Below are 16,044 nucleotides of genomic sequence, written 5' to 3' on the forward strand. Positions count from 1 at the left end.
GTCATGAATAGGGCTAAAAACTGATTATCTGTCTTCTGATCTTTGCTTTCACAAATAAGACTGTGGAATTAAGGGGCTTTTAATGTGGAGTAAAGGTTTTCTTTTTCCTACATAACAGAGGGGCCTACCTTCCTGTGGAGAAACAAACCCCCACATCTTGGGAAGGAGAGGACATGAGCTCCTTTCTGCTTTTTGGCCCTGGCTTGCGCTCTAACCCTCTATAAGCCTGCACCTTCTGCAGAGATGTCCCAGAGTGATCTGTTCTTGGGCTCCTTGCATGCAGGCAGGGAGGGCTCAGGCACAAGCTCGTGCCTGCTGTTAGGGAGTCTCATGGAGATGGGAGTGGGATGGATGCTAACAGCCAGAGGGCTGAGGCCTGGGGTGGGGAAATAGTGGGCAGGGAAGAGGTGAAACCTGTTTTTAGCTTTCCTTATGTTTCACCCCCAGCCCCTGCTATTTGCTGTCTGTGATGGCAAGCTGTGTGCAAGGGACCTGAAGATGCTCCGCTAACACAGCAAGGCCAAGCGAGCCACCTCCGAGCGGTGGCAGTGATGGAGCAGCGAGCCGTAAGGCGGTTGCTCTGGCAGGTGGCTGGCTCCGCAGGTGTCAGGGCAGGGAGAGCTGGGTAGCGAGCTGGCAATCAATAATTCAAGGGGGCGGTCACATGCCCTTGCTGGCTGTCACAGGATTCCTCTCTCCCCAGAGTCCAGTTACTTCCAGAGATCAATTTCCAGCCCCTCGGCTGGTGAATTATTAAACCCCAGCAGTGCTCCACTCCCTTTGTACCACGTCTGTTTCTTCCTGCTGTCCTACCTCTCCAGCGACTGGCTCTTTCCATCCGGCTGGCTGTGCAGAAGCAGAGTCCTCTGGGCCAGTATAGCACCTTGTGCTCTCCTTTGCTCCTTGCTTCTCCGTGAGGGAGAGAAAAGACTCTGGAGATGGACCTGTCCTTCAGATCCACCATCTCCATCTATAAGGTGAGTGCTGACACCAGAGGCTGCTCCCGTCTGCCTAGGGCAGACGTGAGGGTGGGAGGAGAAGAGCTGTTTTCTGCAACAGGCTCCCTTGAAGGGGGTACAGCTGAGGGCTGGATCCATCCCTGGGCTGAACTGCAGCCGCTCCTGTGGGCTTTGGGCTGTGTTTCAGAGCAGATGGCTGGAGGGGAGGATGGTGTGGCTCTTAAGGCAGATCCAGGAAGGAACCAGGCAACCAGGGTGGTTTGGATGCAGAACATGTTAATGAAGGGTGACAAGCCTTTGTTGCCGGTGGGAAGCTGGAGCTCAGTCAGCTGTTTTCCCCTTTGCTGGAAAGAGCGGTCTGATCTCACGGCCAGTTCCCTATGCACACCGGTGCTGCACCAAGGTGGTGAGGGCTGGGAGAAGGGGGAATTGCTTATTCCAGCCTCTGGTCTTCTCTGCTGTAGGCGATAAACACCTTTGATACATACAGCAGGTAAGAGCGGAGGGGCTGGTCTGATGCAGTCCACCCATTCTCTTAGCAAGCTGCTGACTCTGGCAGTGCTCCAAATCCTGGCCAGGAAAAAGTCGTGCTCGTGCCTGGAAAAAAAGCAGTGGCCCTCACCCCAACAGGTGCAGGGGTGAGGGGAAACACTATTCAGATCCCCTTGCAGTTACTCCCTGCCTGCAGCAGATGTGGGGCCTTAGGAGAAAGCCATCTTCAGGTGACCACTTTGCTCTCTAGCAAGCTACCTTGCCTTCTGGCATTACACCTCTCCTGGCTGGCTGGAGAGGACTCAGGGCAGCCAAAGGTCGCAGCTGCCTCCAGTGCAGGGAGCTAACTTTGTGCATGGCTGTACATCACCACAGCCACCCAGCATCATGGCTGGGGGATCTCTCTGGGTCCCTGCTGTGCCCAGCTGAACCGCAGTGGGAGCACATCAACCTGCTGAGGTCTCTGGGGCGTGGGGAAGACTGGCATTAACGTGCTTCTGCCTGGCCACAGAGTATCCTGGAGCAGTTCAACCCTGCGCTGGAGAACCTGGTGTACCTGGGGAATAACTACCTGCGTGCCTTCCATGGTGAGTGTGGTCCTGCATGGCCCAGGCTCCAGATCATGCTGCTGCATCCATCCTGGGTGTCCACTGCGCATCAGGAGGGACTGCTGTCACCCAGGGCCAGGCTTCTGGTCCCCCATGGCACGTCCTCAGCTGCTCTTATTCACTTTTCTCCTGCTCCAGGACCCGCTGCTGTTATTAGGATGCTGTTATTAGGATTTCCCCACAGATGGGGAAAGGGGGGGTGCCCTTGTCTACAGGCGATCTACCAGGGGTGGCTATCCTGTGTGCTGCTTGCTGGGGCTGGTGATGGTGGAAAGGCAGGCCAGATCCTTACCTCCCCTCTCCTCTCCTCCAGCATTATCCAATGCAGCTGAGGTGTATTTTAAGGCAATCGAGAAGATTGGGGAGCAAGCACTGCAGAGCTCCACCTCACATGTGCTGGGTAAGGTCTCCTGCTTGCCATCTTCTGTCCTGTGATGAGCCACAGTTACCTTTTTTTTGGCTTTCCCCCTTAGCTAGTCCCTTTCCAGGTACTGGGGGAAGGAAGATAGCTCCTCTAAATGGTGTCTCACAGCACCAGGCCCTGTCCAGGCAGTAAAAGTCAAATTTATTGTGTATCCTCGAATATACCCCAAGGCCTCAGCACTCTCCTTTGTATCTCTGAGATCAATAAGCCCAGCTCCTGGGAGGGGCCTCCAGCAAGAGACCCCTTATGGAAACCAGTCCTTGCTGAGGCATCCCGCCCTGAGAGATGAAGTTTTCCTCTTGGAGAAACCATTTTGCTGCTCCTTGGAGGTGTGAGGGAAAAGCCAGAGAGCATGGACTGACAGCAGCTGATGGGGTGCTGTCCTCCTAAGCCTGCAGCCAGCTGAAACAGCAGCTCGGAGCCAAGGGATTTACAATCAACAACACAAATAATTCTGCAGCCTAATGATGGCTGCTGAAAATATGTTCAGGGAACTGCTCTGATATTTACCATTTCAGTAAAAAACTTCCAGCAGATGTGTCCCTCCTGCAGTCTCCTACCATCATCTGCACCACCCAGCTCACTCTTATGCTCCCTGTCATCAGTTTCTTCCCTTCATGGTTTCATAATGCCAACACCAGTGAAGCAGGCCCGCACACAGCATCAGCAGTGGGTGCTGTTGCTACTTTCCTGCAGGACAGCCAGAACCGTGTACCATAGCTGGGGTGCCAACTGGGGGTGAAAACGGGACTCGTAGGGGCTGCGGCAGAGCAGAAACCCGGCATGCAGAGCCCACGGCAGAGCCGGGGCTGCTTACCGGCACCACGGGCTATAGCAGAGTGCTGGTCTGGCGGGTTCATGGGCTGGAGCAACCCCACATTGGCAGTGCCTGGGGAGTGGTGGCGGAGCTGAGCCCTGGGGAGGAAAGGTGCAGAGAGCACTACATTGCGGTATCTGTTGGACTTTCACACCTGCATAGCAGCCTGAGTCGTATGCTACTGGTTTGCCTCTTTGGGTACACAAGGAAATGGCCGCGGGATTTTTCCACCTTCTCCTGTCTCTTTCCCTGAAGGTGAAATTCTGATGCAGATGTCCAACACGCAGAGACGCCTGAGCTCTGATTTGGAAGTTGTGGTGAGTGGTTTTCCTGGGGGCTGGTGCAGGTGGGGAAAAAGGGGACTTCCTTAACCACAGCATGCTGGCATTTGCCCGATTTGCCCCATCTGCCACCCTCTGACATGCCTGCTGGCAGGTGCCTGCCTCCCTGCTGTCCCTACTGCATGTGACAGAGGTGTGTTACAGAGCGGGCATGTCCAAAGCCTGGCTGTTGTTCAATGTTTGGTGCTGTTGGTGGTCTGTCACTGCCTTTCCACAAGCACGGTGGCAGGTGCGCAGTAGGCTGAGTAATGCCTGGCTCTGAAGATGTGGCAAGGCTGTCCTCTCTTTTACTGGGTGGCAGTGGTAGGACAGAAGTAGAGGGGATACGAGCCCTTCCAGACACAGCTGTTTGTGCCCATGCTGAAGCTCGGGGGTTGATGGCCGGGTGGGTGCTGAGTGCTGACACCCAGGTTGCATTGGGCATATGCTAACGTGCCTATTTCTGGCTTCTGTATGGGGTCCAGGTGGCAAAGGAGTCGCTAGCTCTGTGGGGTTTGGGAGCTGCCCCTTCACCCCATGTGGTGAAGGGACCAAGGTGATGGCTTCTCCACCTTTTCCAGGCTCAGACCTTCCATGTGGATCTGCTGCAGCACATGGAGAAGAACACCAAAATGGATGTGCAGTTCATCAGTGTGAGTGATGAACTCGCTTCTCCTTTTCAACCCTCCTCATTTCCCTCTACCCAAGGGCTTTCACTTGAACACTTGAGGTGTTTCCTTGGCTTTACTCAGCAGGAGTTAGGGGGCCTTATCTTCTTCTCTCATCATGGACCAAAGCGCCCCTAGTTTGGCTGATGATGGAGGGCTAACGAGGGCAGTCAACTGTTCTTCTTTGTGCAGCGGGACTTGCCAAATGCTTCAACAGGGCTGAGAGACTTGGCATCCCAAAAGCAGAGTTCCCAGCTTCCCTGATCCATAGCCTTTACGTGGGTGTGGGTCCTGTGTCATTGTGGCCTATGCTGGTGGGTAGTGTCATGGAGGGAAACAGAGGCCTGGGGTCTTGCTCCCAGTGGTGGCAGAGCTGGGCACCAGCTTTCGCTCCTGAGATCTTGAGGCTTATTAGACTCTGGGGCCCTTCAAAATTAAAAGAAAGGTAAAGAAAGACTTTTTATAAGAGGTCCAGATGAAGCCTGATTTCACAGAGGGACTCAGATGCTCAACCACCCGTCAGAGCTGGACCCTTGCTGCATGACAGTGTGGCTGGGTCTCTGGTTCCTCACCCTGCCTGGTTTCTCCCTGGCAGGAAAGCCAGAAGCAGTATGAGCTGGAGTACCAGCGCAGAGCCACCAACCTGGATAAGTGCATGGCAGAGCTGTGGAGAAGGGAGAGGGCCCGTGATAAAAATGTCCGGGAGATGAAGGTGAGCAGCAATCGGAGGAAGGGGAGTTGGAAAAAGAACTGGATGATTCACCTGGAGCCAGGACTGATTTCTGAGCAACATTGTCCTTCTTTAAAATCCAGGGGTTTGTTCCCAATGTTCAAAAGGCAGCAGGCTTATCTAGAAAGGAGGAAACTCCTTTTCTACAGGGTGCTGTTGACCTGTGGTGCTCAATTCTCCCAAGCCCTTGCCTCATTTAGCAAGCCTCAGTAAGCAAGGACTTGGTTCCTGGTACTCTGCTCTAGTTCCTCTGTGCTGCCTCAGCACTGCAAGTGGACTGGGAAGCTGGTAGACACAATGACCTGTTTCACCCCTTCCCCTGCCATGTGTGAGCCCACTCTGCTGGATTTACACTGATCCCTTCCTCCCTCTTTCCCCTTTGGCCCAGGAGAATGTGATGCGACTGCGCTCAGAGATGCAGGCGTTTGTCTCTGAGAGCCAGAGGGAGGCAGAACTGGAGGAGAAACGTCGCTACCGCTTCCTAGCTGAAAAGCACCAGATGCTCTACAACACTCTCCTCCAGTTTTACAGCAGGGTACGTATGGCCCTGGCATGCTGGGGGATGGAGCTGGGGAAGCAGGCAACATGGCTGGAGGTGGGGCATGCAGGCAGTAGGGAGCCAGGGTTGAGCTGCACCTTGGGTGAAGGCAGCATCTCTGCATGGACTGGGCAGGGAACTCTATTTCATGTCTTGCTGAGGGGTCCAGGGTGACTGTACTAGGCTGGGAGAGTGTGGCCAGGGCTGAGGATGGTGCTGACATGGGGTTAGTTGGGTGTGTGAGCAGTGGGAGAGGGAAGGGCAATGTAGGTGTTTAAGGCAGGGTCAATGGGACCACAGAGTCTCTGCTGGAGGATGCCATCCTAGAAATTCACTCCTGCAGGCCTCTGTTTATCCATTCCCACAAACGCAATTGTGGGAGGACCTGGTCCCTAATCTAATACACATGGCAGCCCTTGGCTCCCTCTGTAGCTCTTCTGCCCTCCCCATCACCCCCTCTTCTTCTCTCTCTCCCCAGGCCCGGGGTGTGATCCAGACCAAGGCGCCGCAGTGGAAAGAGCAGCTGGAGGCCAGCCGCAACCCCTCAAACAGCCACTCACAGGGGCTTCTCGTGGCCTCCCATGGCGAAGGGTATCCATCGGGCCAGCTCACCCCCACCCACCTTGAGATGGTGAGGAGCTCGCAGACAGCTGTGGCAAGGCTGCAGCTGCCCCTTTCAAGCTGCAGGGCAAGGCCAGTCCTTGGCTGACCATGGCACCTGCTGCCTTGTCCAGCTTCTGTGGCCTTTCCTGGCCAAGATGAAGGGAAGAGTGTATGAGCTGCAATGGGGGAACATGCTCGATTTGGCTTTTTGAGAAGGGACTGGGTATCTCTCAGAGCATCTCCTACTTGATGCAGCCTCTGTGGATTCAGCCTCCTTTCCTTCCAACAGCCCCAGAGACCCCCTGGGGAATTTGCCTCTTCCATGACTGGGAGTAGATCCAGCATCTTCTCTCCAGAGCCTTCAGAAACGAGACCGTCTCCTCAACCAGATCCTCCCAGGTGGCCACTGCGGAGGACACCATCAGCCAGTATGACCCATGTCTGGGAGCAATGCTGTGGGGAGATACAGTGGTTGGGCCTCTCTGGGAACAGGGTTGGGTTTGGTGAGGGGACCACCACTCTAGCAGACCACGTTCCTGGGCATGGTGAGAGGACAGTGCATATGGGAACTGAGGAGGGCAGGGCTGAATGAAGCAGGGGGTGAGCACAACCTTCAGAGCAGGGTCCATCCAGGAGAAGGCCAGGTTTCCTGGCTGGCTGTGTGAGGGGCCAACCCACAGGTGTGCAATTTTCAAGGCTTCTTGAACAATGAGGGCTGGTTCTTACTGGAGCTCCCATTTTGGTAATGCACCTTCCCTTGTGTTACCAGATTAAACATTACCCTGCCCCACAAAACCCAGCCAGTTACCTCACGTCTCACCTGCTTTTCCTTCCTGAAAATTTTCAGCTTAAATGGTTTTAAATAAAAAAAGGGCAAGGGGAGATGAAAATGACCCAAATTCTTAGTTGCTCTAGCAGGGTTGGGAAGAGGGACATCAGCCAGTCATTTAGCAGGCAGTGCCTGTGCCCTAGACATCTGGCCAAAGAGGACATAGTGCAAAGTAAGTGGTTTCAGCATGAGTAGATTGCCCTGCTCTCTGCCTGCAGAGAAAGGCCATCTACACCTCTAGGATAATTACTTGACTGGGGAAGCACCGGTCCCTTCAAGGCAGAGTGGGTCTTGCAGGAGGATGCTGGACTGCAGAACCCTCTGATGCCTCCCTGCAGGTTTGCTCCCTACTGGCCGTATCTCCCGTTCGGGTTCTTTTGGTGAGGCCAGCAGCAGCAGCGAAGGCAGGAGGACGAGTGGCACGGCAAGAGTGCAGGCTATTGTACCCCATGTGTCGGGCACCAACCGGACCCTGCTACGGTTTAACCCCGGTGATGTCATCACGGTGCTGATGCCAGATGCGCAGAATGGCTGGCTGTATGGCAAGCTGGAGGGCTCGTCCACGTACGTGACTTCGGTGGTGTAAATTGGCCTGGCAGGCTGATGCAGGCTTGTTGGGTCTGGAACTGGGAGGCTTCAGTCTGAAATTATCTCCCCCCTCCCCTCCTGGCACGGCCTGGGCACTGTGTCTCACCCACCATATGGGTGGGACATTGCCACGGCCTTGGTGGTGGGCTGTTCCTAGCATGGGGGCTCTCCAAGCCGAGGGGATGCAGTGGGGCAGAGTAAGCATGGATGAGCTGCCTGAGAAAGCTCCAGGGGCTTTGGGTAGAGGAGCCAGGGATGCAGTGACCCCCCTCCTGGCTTGCATGACTGGCTCCTGGCATGGGACCCAGCTCAGGTCCATGAACTGCTGGAGTTACCTGAGAGGCCTGGCATTTCTCAGCTCACACCACAACTGCTGTCGCACCCTTCAGCACAGACAGGGCATGGAAACTGCTGCACCCAGCACTTACTGAATTACTCCCTGTAGCGCTGCTGGCCAACGTGTGTGCAAAACCTGCCCTGTTCCACACAGCATCCCTGCACCATGCTCTCCAGGGAAGCTCACACTCAGATGTGAGTTGAGCTAAAGCAGTGCCTTTCTCTTTGGGGGGTTTCTGGGGTGGAGTTACTTTGCTCTGAGAAGGAGGGATTTCTACAGCTTCCTTGTGTGCTGGCCTTGGCAACCACGCTCAGTTGGGGCATCTGGTCCTGGATTGCACCAGCGTTGCTCCTGGTAGCAGGCATTTTGCACAGCCTCTGAGATAATTGAGTCCTGCTCCAAGCTCAAGGACTGTTTTGCGATAACCCCGTGCCCCACCTAGGGGTGAAAGATGTCCAGAAACCCTGTCACATGTAGTGGCAGCAGCGGCTTGGTTGAGGCGTGGGATGGGTATAGATCAGGAGTACTGGGTAGCTGGATCTGAAGAACCACAAAGCATGGCAGCCTGGACCCAATTCATCTCTGCTTCTGTGCCCTAGATGTGGCTGGTTCCCTGAAGCTTATGTCAAGCCTCTGGAGGATGCAAGGGAGATGGAGGAGCCAGCCACCAGGTAACAGAAGAGCAACTGGCCAGGCAGGAGCTGAAGTGGCTCCTGGTAGGTCACTAACAGCACTGGGGTGCCTGTCTGGGGTGTGTCCTGTGGAAAGCTGCAGTGCTCCCATGCTGGAGCATCTGCTGAGAGCCTCACTGTGCCCTGAGATCTCACAGGCTTACCCTAGATGGCTCTCCTAACACATGCAGTATCTTCTCAAAGACACTTGTGACTAGGCCAGTTCAAACCATGTGTATTTTCTCCAGAGACATCCCACCGATACACATTGTGTCTAGCACCTGAGCTTCTCCCTATCCCTTGCTCGTTGACTCTCACCCCACTGTCTTCTCTTGCTCAGGTCCTTCCCGCTGCGAAGCAGTCACAGTATGGATGACATCCTGGACCATCCCAGCACTCCTTCCTCTAGCAAATACTGGCCTGTCACTGCCCAGCCCAGCTTGCTGAACCCACCTCCCCTCTCAGTGGGTGCCAGTAGTCACCAGAGTGGGGTGGCCACCCCTGTCAGTTCTGGCTCCAAGGTGAGGACAGGAGGAGAGACTGGTGTCTGTGTGTGGAATGCCTGACTTTCATCCCTAAAGGCACACCTTTTCTGCATTGGCCTGTTGAGAAAGAAAAACACCTCTAGATGTTGGTGTGTGACCTCCTCCCTTGAGCTAAGGGATCCTATTAGCCCTGGCCTTTCTCACCCAGTCTCTTCACATGCCTCCATGTCGTGGTGGTCCCTGCCAGTCAGCCTTGTGTGTGTAGATCCACAGTGCCTGGCTTTGCTCCCACAAGGGAGTGCTTTTCTGCCCCTGCCCTCCTCATTTCTCTCTCTTTTTGCTTACCAGGGACCCTTCACTTCAGTCCTTTTCTCCATGACCTCCCAGCCTGATTTCTGGTGGCTCCAAGGCAGCACCTCTTTCTGCTAATAGTAGGACCATGGAGTGATCAGGCTCAGCTGGGAGGGAGTGACCAGCTAACAGAGATGCCATCCTCCTTCTCCCTTGAGAGAATGGAGAGGAGTTTTGTAAGGCTCCTCTTCTAAATTCAAGCAAGGTTTGGGTTAAAGTCACAGCTGTGGTAAAAGCTAGGGGCAAAGGCTGAGAGCGCAGCCATTTTGGAGGGCTTTAGAGCAAGTTGTGTCTGACCCATGCCTTATGGCTCCACTTATCACTGCTTCCAGCTGCGGGGAATTGATGGGTGAGGACAGTCAAAGTTAAAGTTGAGAACAGTTAAAGATGAGGAATTTGGGAGAGGGAAGGACAGTGCTGCCTGTGGGGCATTTACTTGCTCAGTCTCATAAGAGGCTGGGAAGCCTCATCTGTGGTCACTGGTTCCAGTCCAGTGCGAGGTTGCAAGCAACTGGATGGCTCAAAGGACTGAAAAATGTAACATTTAATTACTATTTTTTCCCTTCATGTCCTGCTCTGGTTTCAGGGAGCCTCAGGCTACGCAACACAGAGGGGAACAGGCTCTGCAGCCTATCACCCTCTTCTGGGTCACTGGTTCTCATCTGGTCCTGGGTCTAAGGTGTAGGGATAGGCCTGGGATTGAGCAATGAAGCATGTGGAACATTTAGAGTACCATGGCAGAGAAACTGAGCCTCATTAGAAGTTTTGGAAGACTCAGACTTGCTCTAAACTTCCGCCCAAGACATTCTCCAGTTGAGCCAGCAGCAAATGGGTATGTGTTTGACTTCCCAGATGGAACACAGATAGCCACGCATGGCTTTCTTGTCTGCCACCAGCTACAGAAAATTTAGCAGGCCAGTTGTCACTGATGCTTCATTACCTATTGGCCAAGAATAAGGGCCACAGGGCCTAGGTCCATCTTTCTCCATCAGGTTGGTCCACATTTAAGCAGTATGTGGTGTAGGGTAGGGTGCAGCACTACAGTTCTTGAGTTCCCCATGGATGCAGGAAGCATATGAAGGGACTGATGATAAACTCTTTGCCAGGGTGTGTGGGCAATGTGAGGGGGGCATCTCTGGCTGTGCTGGCAGGGTGAAATGTAGCTCAGACTGTCACTGTTTGCTGTGTTTTTCACACATGACACTTCGGGAATCTGAGGCATCTCCTTTCTTCCCCAAGACAAAGGGAGGTCTCCTAGGGGAATAAGGACCCTGTGGTGCAGGGACAAGCACCACCACAGAAATCAGGGTGTTAGCTGTAGCAGTGAATTTGTGGGATTATGCAAAGTTTGAATGAATAAGAAGTCAGAGCCCTGTTAATAGGACTTGGGCTCCTAGCTCACTTAAGAGTCTTGTGAAATCTTCCTCTGTGTGTGCAGTGTTTCCTGCCCCACTTTTTTCTCACCATTCCTCTCTCCACCCTGGATCACTCACTCCTGCCTTTCTTTTCACTGCAGAAATCAGGAGTATTTGACAAGCCCCCTGAACTCTTCCCACGGTGAGTGAGGCATGGAGCTGTGCTCTGGAATCATCAGACAGGGGGCATTATTGCAATACTATTATTATTTAATCTTTTGGATTATAATACTTGGGAGAAACAGGTATGTGTCTGGAGGAAAGCAATGCACAACCCACCTTCCAGGACAGGAGGTGGGCCCACAGAGCTGGGCCATTCTGGCTGACTGGAAAGGCTCTCTCCTACCTCTGGTAATATGAGGTAGGACCTGAGCACCCTGAGTGGATGGCCAGACCTGCATGCTCCTTCTGATTCATCTTGGAAGAGCCACAATCGCAGCTTGCAGCCTGAGCGTGGAGCTACATGATTTGTGCAGCTCTGCCTGCTTGGAAAGAGCTGAGGCATAAGGGATGTGGCTTTCAGCTTTGATGAGTCAGGTCTGTGGAGATGAGACTTGCCATAAATCCCTGCTTTCCTTCCCCCTGCAGCTGGGTTGGTGTCTCCATGTTTCTGGCATGGTGCTGTGGCCTCTTTCTGCTCCCTGAGTTCTTGCTTGGAGGGTTGGGACCACAAGTGTAGAGTGCTACCGCAAGGGACAGCCTGATGCTAGTGTCCCTTCTTCATCCTATGGAAGAGGGAGAGTGAGAAGCCCTGAGGAGGGCCCAAGGGAGGCCACTTAGGAACCTGCAGCAGGGTGTGTTAAGGAGGGAGAAAACATACCTAGCAGCCAGCTTTACCACGCTCTCCTCCTTGGCATGGAGGTGGCTGTCCGGCAGGACTAAATAGCCTTTGCTTGGTCAGATTTCCTGATGGTTGCCTGTTTCCTTTCCTATTCCAGAGGTACCAATCCCTTTGCCACAGTCAAGCTGCGTCCCACAGTCACCAACGACCGCTCAGCACCCATCATCCGATGAAGTGGGGCTGTGAACAGCAGAGAATTTCAGCAGGGAAGGGGGAGGCATACAAGTGATGGGCTGTGTCCCCCGGCTGGGCAGCAATCTCGTGCTACCACTTACAGAGTAACCTCTCTTTTCCCCTCCCTTCCCTCCGAGTCATGGGGGCCTGTCTCACCTGGTTGTCTGGTGTGCTTTAGCCAGCAGCAGATCCCTGCTGCTATTTTTGGATTGCCCCCTGTCACCCCTCCCCGTGTGATGTTACTGTACTTGAGTGGGAGAAGTCTGGTGTTGCTGGCGCGGGTGGCCTGGGAGAGGGGATGCTGCTGGTCTGGGAGGTGGAGGGATGGATGGGTAAGATCATCTGCAACATGGAGCAGTGCTAACAGGATGAGGAAGGCAAAACTTTGTAGCTCTGCTGTGGGCAGAAAAGGACACTTGGCGATCAGTCCCTTTGCTACCAGAAGAATGAACCCCAAAGGGAAGAGGTCACAAGAAGGTTTCCAGCGATGTGGTCCATCTGACAGGGTCTGCAGCATGCAGCTCTCTGCTCCTGACCCCTTTGGCAACTGTGTCTGTAGCAGCATCTGCCCCTTCTCACCCCTGGTGCAGCCCCTTTCCTTGCTGGGCAGCCCTGGGGCAAGGCAGGGGCAAGTGATAGTGCCCAGTGCTGCTGCCTTGCTCCTTTGCTATTGTCCTGCAGAAAAGATTTGGGTTGTTTTTTTTTTTTAATAAAATGGAGAATATTGCTTCTGTAGCCATCCCAGCAGCTGGGACGTCACCTTGGTCAGAGGCTGCAGGGGAAGGAGGACATGGGTTCCCATCAGCTCTGGTGCCATGATGGCTGCCCATGGTTGGGGCATTGAACGCCACAGTGCCATGGCTCAGGCTAGGGCAACCACCAGCCCAGGGGCCCAGGGTGGACATGGCGGCACCAGGAGGGCTGCATGACCCACTGGCAGCCACACCGGGCCCCCCCCAGCTGTCATGCCACAGGAGGGCAGCAAACCCCCACTTCCTGGCCACCATGCACAGGCAGGCCTTGCCCACCATCTTCTCCTCACCCAGGCTTTGAGCCTCAGGGGTGCCCCAGGGTGGCTCGGTGTGGGGGGGGAAAGGTCCCCCAGGGGCCCGTGGGTTCCCCACCAGCCTGGCCCCACTGTCAGGGGCCAAAGGGAGAGGTGGCAAGGGAGGGAGCATGAGCAATAGCCAGGGCTTTAGCTGATTAGCCTTATTAATAGAAATTAAACCCCAGCCGCGAGTGCTGCAAAGCCCCTGCAGGCCCCCCCCCCCCCCCCCCGCCCTGCCACCAGAAAGGCACAGTAATGGGGGCTGAAAGGCTTTTGGGGTTTTACAGCCCGGGCCTGTCCCTTCCCACTGCCCAAAATCCTGCCTAGGGCAAGCCCTGGCCCCCTCCCTGGAAGTAAAACAGATTTCCCCCATGCATGGCCAGAGACTGGCTTGACCCTGGTGCCCACCAGACACCCTCCTGGGTGACAGCTGCTGAGGAATTTCATTTTGGTGTGGGGGTGGTTAGTGAGCTGCCGGGGTGGGCTGGATCCCACCCTTCAACCCATGTACAGCAGTGATTCCTCGACCAGTCCACCTTGTCGTTGCTCTCTGCTGGGCGCGTGCCTTGCAGAAGCGTGCCAGCGCTTCTCTGTCCTTCTGGCTGGCAGCTGAGGAAGCGGTGGGGGCGCTTCGAAAGTAGCCCCTTCCCCCATTGTGTCCCTTATGGAAGCATGGCCCGCACCCTCATCCTCTGCTGCCCCCCTCCCCAGCACCCTCCCTCCAGGCCGGGTCCATCACCAGCACCCCCACCTTTGCCTCGCTTCCTCCTGCCTCGGCCCCTCCGAATCTGCACCCCATCAGCCTGCCCTGCTCTGCTGGGGGAAAGGCGAGGAGCCCCTGGCAGCGGGATTACCGGGGGATTCGGGCTGCGGCAGGCAGCCACCTCCTCCCCATTGGCTGGAAAAGCCTCTTAAAAGTGGAGAAGTGCTTTCTGCCCGTTCAGCACCCGCCAGTCTCTGCCGACCTGAAACCATAAGCGGCTGCTGACCCACATCCACGCTGGGAGTGCCGTGGGGCGCTACCTGCACCTGCAGGAGGCAAGGGGGTCCCCTGTGTGGGGTGTCCCCCCTGACTGACCACAGGTGGCTTTGCCGGGCAGCGTCAGAGCCAGAGGAAAGCAGGCTGAGAGGGGGATTAGCTCTCTAGTGGGGGTGTAGTTGCCCCGAGGGAAGGCACTGGCACAAGAGACCACTGGACGGGCACTGGATTCCTGCAGGCATCACCCTGTGCCCGGCTGACAACGTGCCCACCATGGAGCAAAGAGCCAGCAGGACCATCTAACGGCCCTCTTGTCCAGAGCCGGGAAGTGCCAGCCAGAGGCAGAAGGGAGCACTGCGGACAGGTCCACTCAGCCCTTGGAGGCTCAGCCTGTGCTCAGGAGGTCGTCGCTTCGTTGCGCAGGTCAGTGGCCAGAGGGGTGCTTGCATCCTGGCACCGGCTGCTGATGGGACAGCTCATCCCAGACCTGCACTCATTTAATTCTCTAACAAATGCTTCCTCAGGGTATTGTCTATGGGCTGGGGAGGCTGGTGGCATGAATCGTGGCCCTTGCGTTTAATAAACAACCCACCCACACCCTATCCATACTGTGTGGAGGCATGAGGAGCCATCCTAGGATTTGTGTGGGCCCTCCTGGATGCAGCTTGCCTGGCACAGCAGCGTTTTGCTGGGCATCATCCAGGACCAACTGCTCTGTGCGCGTCCAGGTACTGGCAGCCATGGCTGAACCTGATGTGGCCTTCACCCTCCCAGCCTGGCCTGACTTCTGGTATCGGCACAAGTCTTCTCCTGGCACCCACCTGCAGCTAGCTCTACGGCAGTGCCTGCTCTGGCCCACCTGCATGTGATGCACGAGGAAGGGCAGGTGTCCATGCTGATGAGCTTTCAGGTGCATGTGAACTTACCCATGGTATTTTTACCTGTGAATAAAGCTCCTTAACCAAGGAGGAAATAATAGCAAGCTGTAGATCATGCAAAGGCAGGTGCAGGATATGTGGTGTGACCACTGTGTGTAGCTGTGAACAGAAGACAGCGTGTGCTCTGTGGTGTTAGTAACAAGGCAGCTCTGAACTGCCTGGCTCAGAGCTGGGATAAATCTGCAGCAGAGCTATGGTATAGCATACTGGCTTTGGAGGCATCTCCACAGGTGAGTTCCTCTGGGGTACCTCATCTTTTTCAGCCAATATCTAGCTGCAGGCAGGTAAAAACCCCTTCATGCCTTGCTGTACAGTTGTGTAGCACTGAGCAAGCGGCTCCTGCAGAGGTACCCATCCAGCTCCAAACTCAGACAGTACTGATGAATATTTGTCTAACATGCTCTTCAAAATCAGATGCTGTTGACTCATCATTGACAGGCAATACTAAAAAAATCTCTGAAGAGCATGCCATAGAAGGACAAATATTTGCTTGCTAGGAAGCTGGGGTGGGGCGAAAGATGAATTGCAATGGTTTGACTGATTAACTTGATTTGTGGTGCAGGATGAGATCAAGAAGAGTGAGTCTGGGAGAGGGGCTTGGATAAAAAGGGTCAGGGTGTGTTTGGTGCCAGTTGCTTTTATTTGAGGTAGCCATGTGCAGCAGATGGTGCAGTGGTGGAGCACCAGCACTGATTGAGAAATCATTGCGCTTTTGCAGCAGGTGACCTTTTGTACAGCTGCACCTAGCTTGTCAGTCAGGCGGAGCTGGGAGAGGAGCAGCAGGTGGGTAATGGCAGAAGCTGAGTGAGACTGTTCAGTCTGGCTGTCCTGATGCCAGTGATCCTGGTAACACCAGAAAGGGTGTGAGGGGGAAGGTATGGGTGTCTGGAAACTGTATAACGATTCTTTTCTTCCTTGCAATGATTCTTTGCCTTGAAAATATCTTTATAGCACCCTATTCTCAGTTCATGCCTCTGCTCTTGCCACAGTCCCTGAGACCAGGGTCGGGGGGAGTGACTGGAGTAGCCTGTGCTCAGCCTTTGTGGTTCAGCCCGAGAGTTGTTAGGATAAGGCCATCCAGAAGACCTGCCCAATCCACACTCAGAGCCAGATCTTGCTCCCTTTTTTTCATGGCTGATGGAGTCCTGAAAGTTTGGGGATCTCTGCTGCAGGGATTTGTGGTGGTGGCAGACGTCTGGGTGCTACTATGAACAAACCCTGAACCCTCA

At 54.7% G+C, this 16,044-nt stretch overlaps 1 protein-coding gene across 1 annotated transcript; it reads left to right on the forward strand.

Annotated features, from left to right (window-relative positions):
* The first annotated feature begins 760 nt into the window (after window positions 1-760).
* On the forward strand, window positions 761-12,589 carry BAIAP2L2 (BAR/IMD domain containing adaptor protein 2 like 2). Its single transcript, XM_064454610.1, has 14 exons — window positions 761-977; window positions 1,963-2,038; window positions 2,373-2,459; window positions 3,556-3,617; window positions 4,202-4,273; window positions 4,884-5,000; window positions 5,407-5,553; window positions 6,035-6,187; window positions 6,449-6,587; window positions 7,327-7,552; window positions 8,513-8,584; window positions 8,925-9,105; window positions 10,937-10,977; window positions 11,774-12,589. The coding sequence occupies exons 1-14, from the start codon at window positions 939-941 to the stop codon at window positions 11,847-11,849; spliced, it is 1,488 nt and encodes a 495-aa protein (XP_064310680.1). The 5' UTR covers window positions 761-938; the 3' UTR covers window positions 11,850-12,589.
* Window positions 12,590-16,044: the final 3,455 nt, after the last annotated feature.

Source organism: Phalacrocorax carbo, chromosome 1 (genome assembly GCF_963921805.1).
Source record: "Phalacrocorax carbo chromosome 1, bPhaCar2.1, whole genome shotgun sequence".
NCBI lineage: Eukaryota > Metazoa > Chordata > Aves > Suliformes > Phalacrocoracidae > Phalacrocorax > Phalacrocorax carbo.

What these genes read in the sequence shown, in the direction of transcription:
- BAIAP2L2 (XM_064454610.1), top strand. Translation starts at nt 939, where the DNA reads ATGGACCTGTCCTTCAGATCCACCATCTCCATCTATAAG. An exon ending in GCTCTGATTTGGAAGTTGTG is followed by an intron (nt 3,618 to 4,201) that starts GTGAGTGGTTTT and finishes CACCTTTTCCAG; the next exon opens with GCTCAGACCTTCCATGTGGA. An exon ending in CTGTCAGTTCTGGCTCCAAG is followed by an intron (nt 9,106 to 10,936) that starts GTGAGGACAGGA and finishes TTTTCACTGCAG; the next exon opens with AAATCAGGAGTATTTGACAA.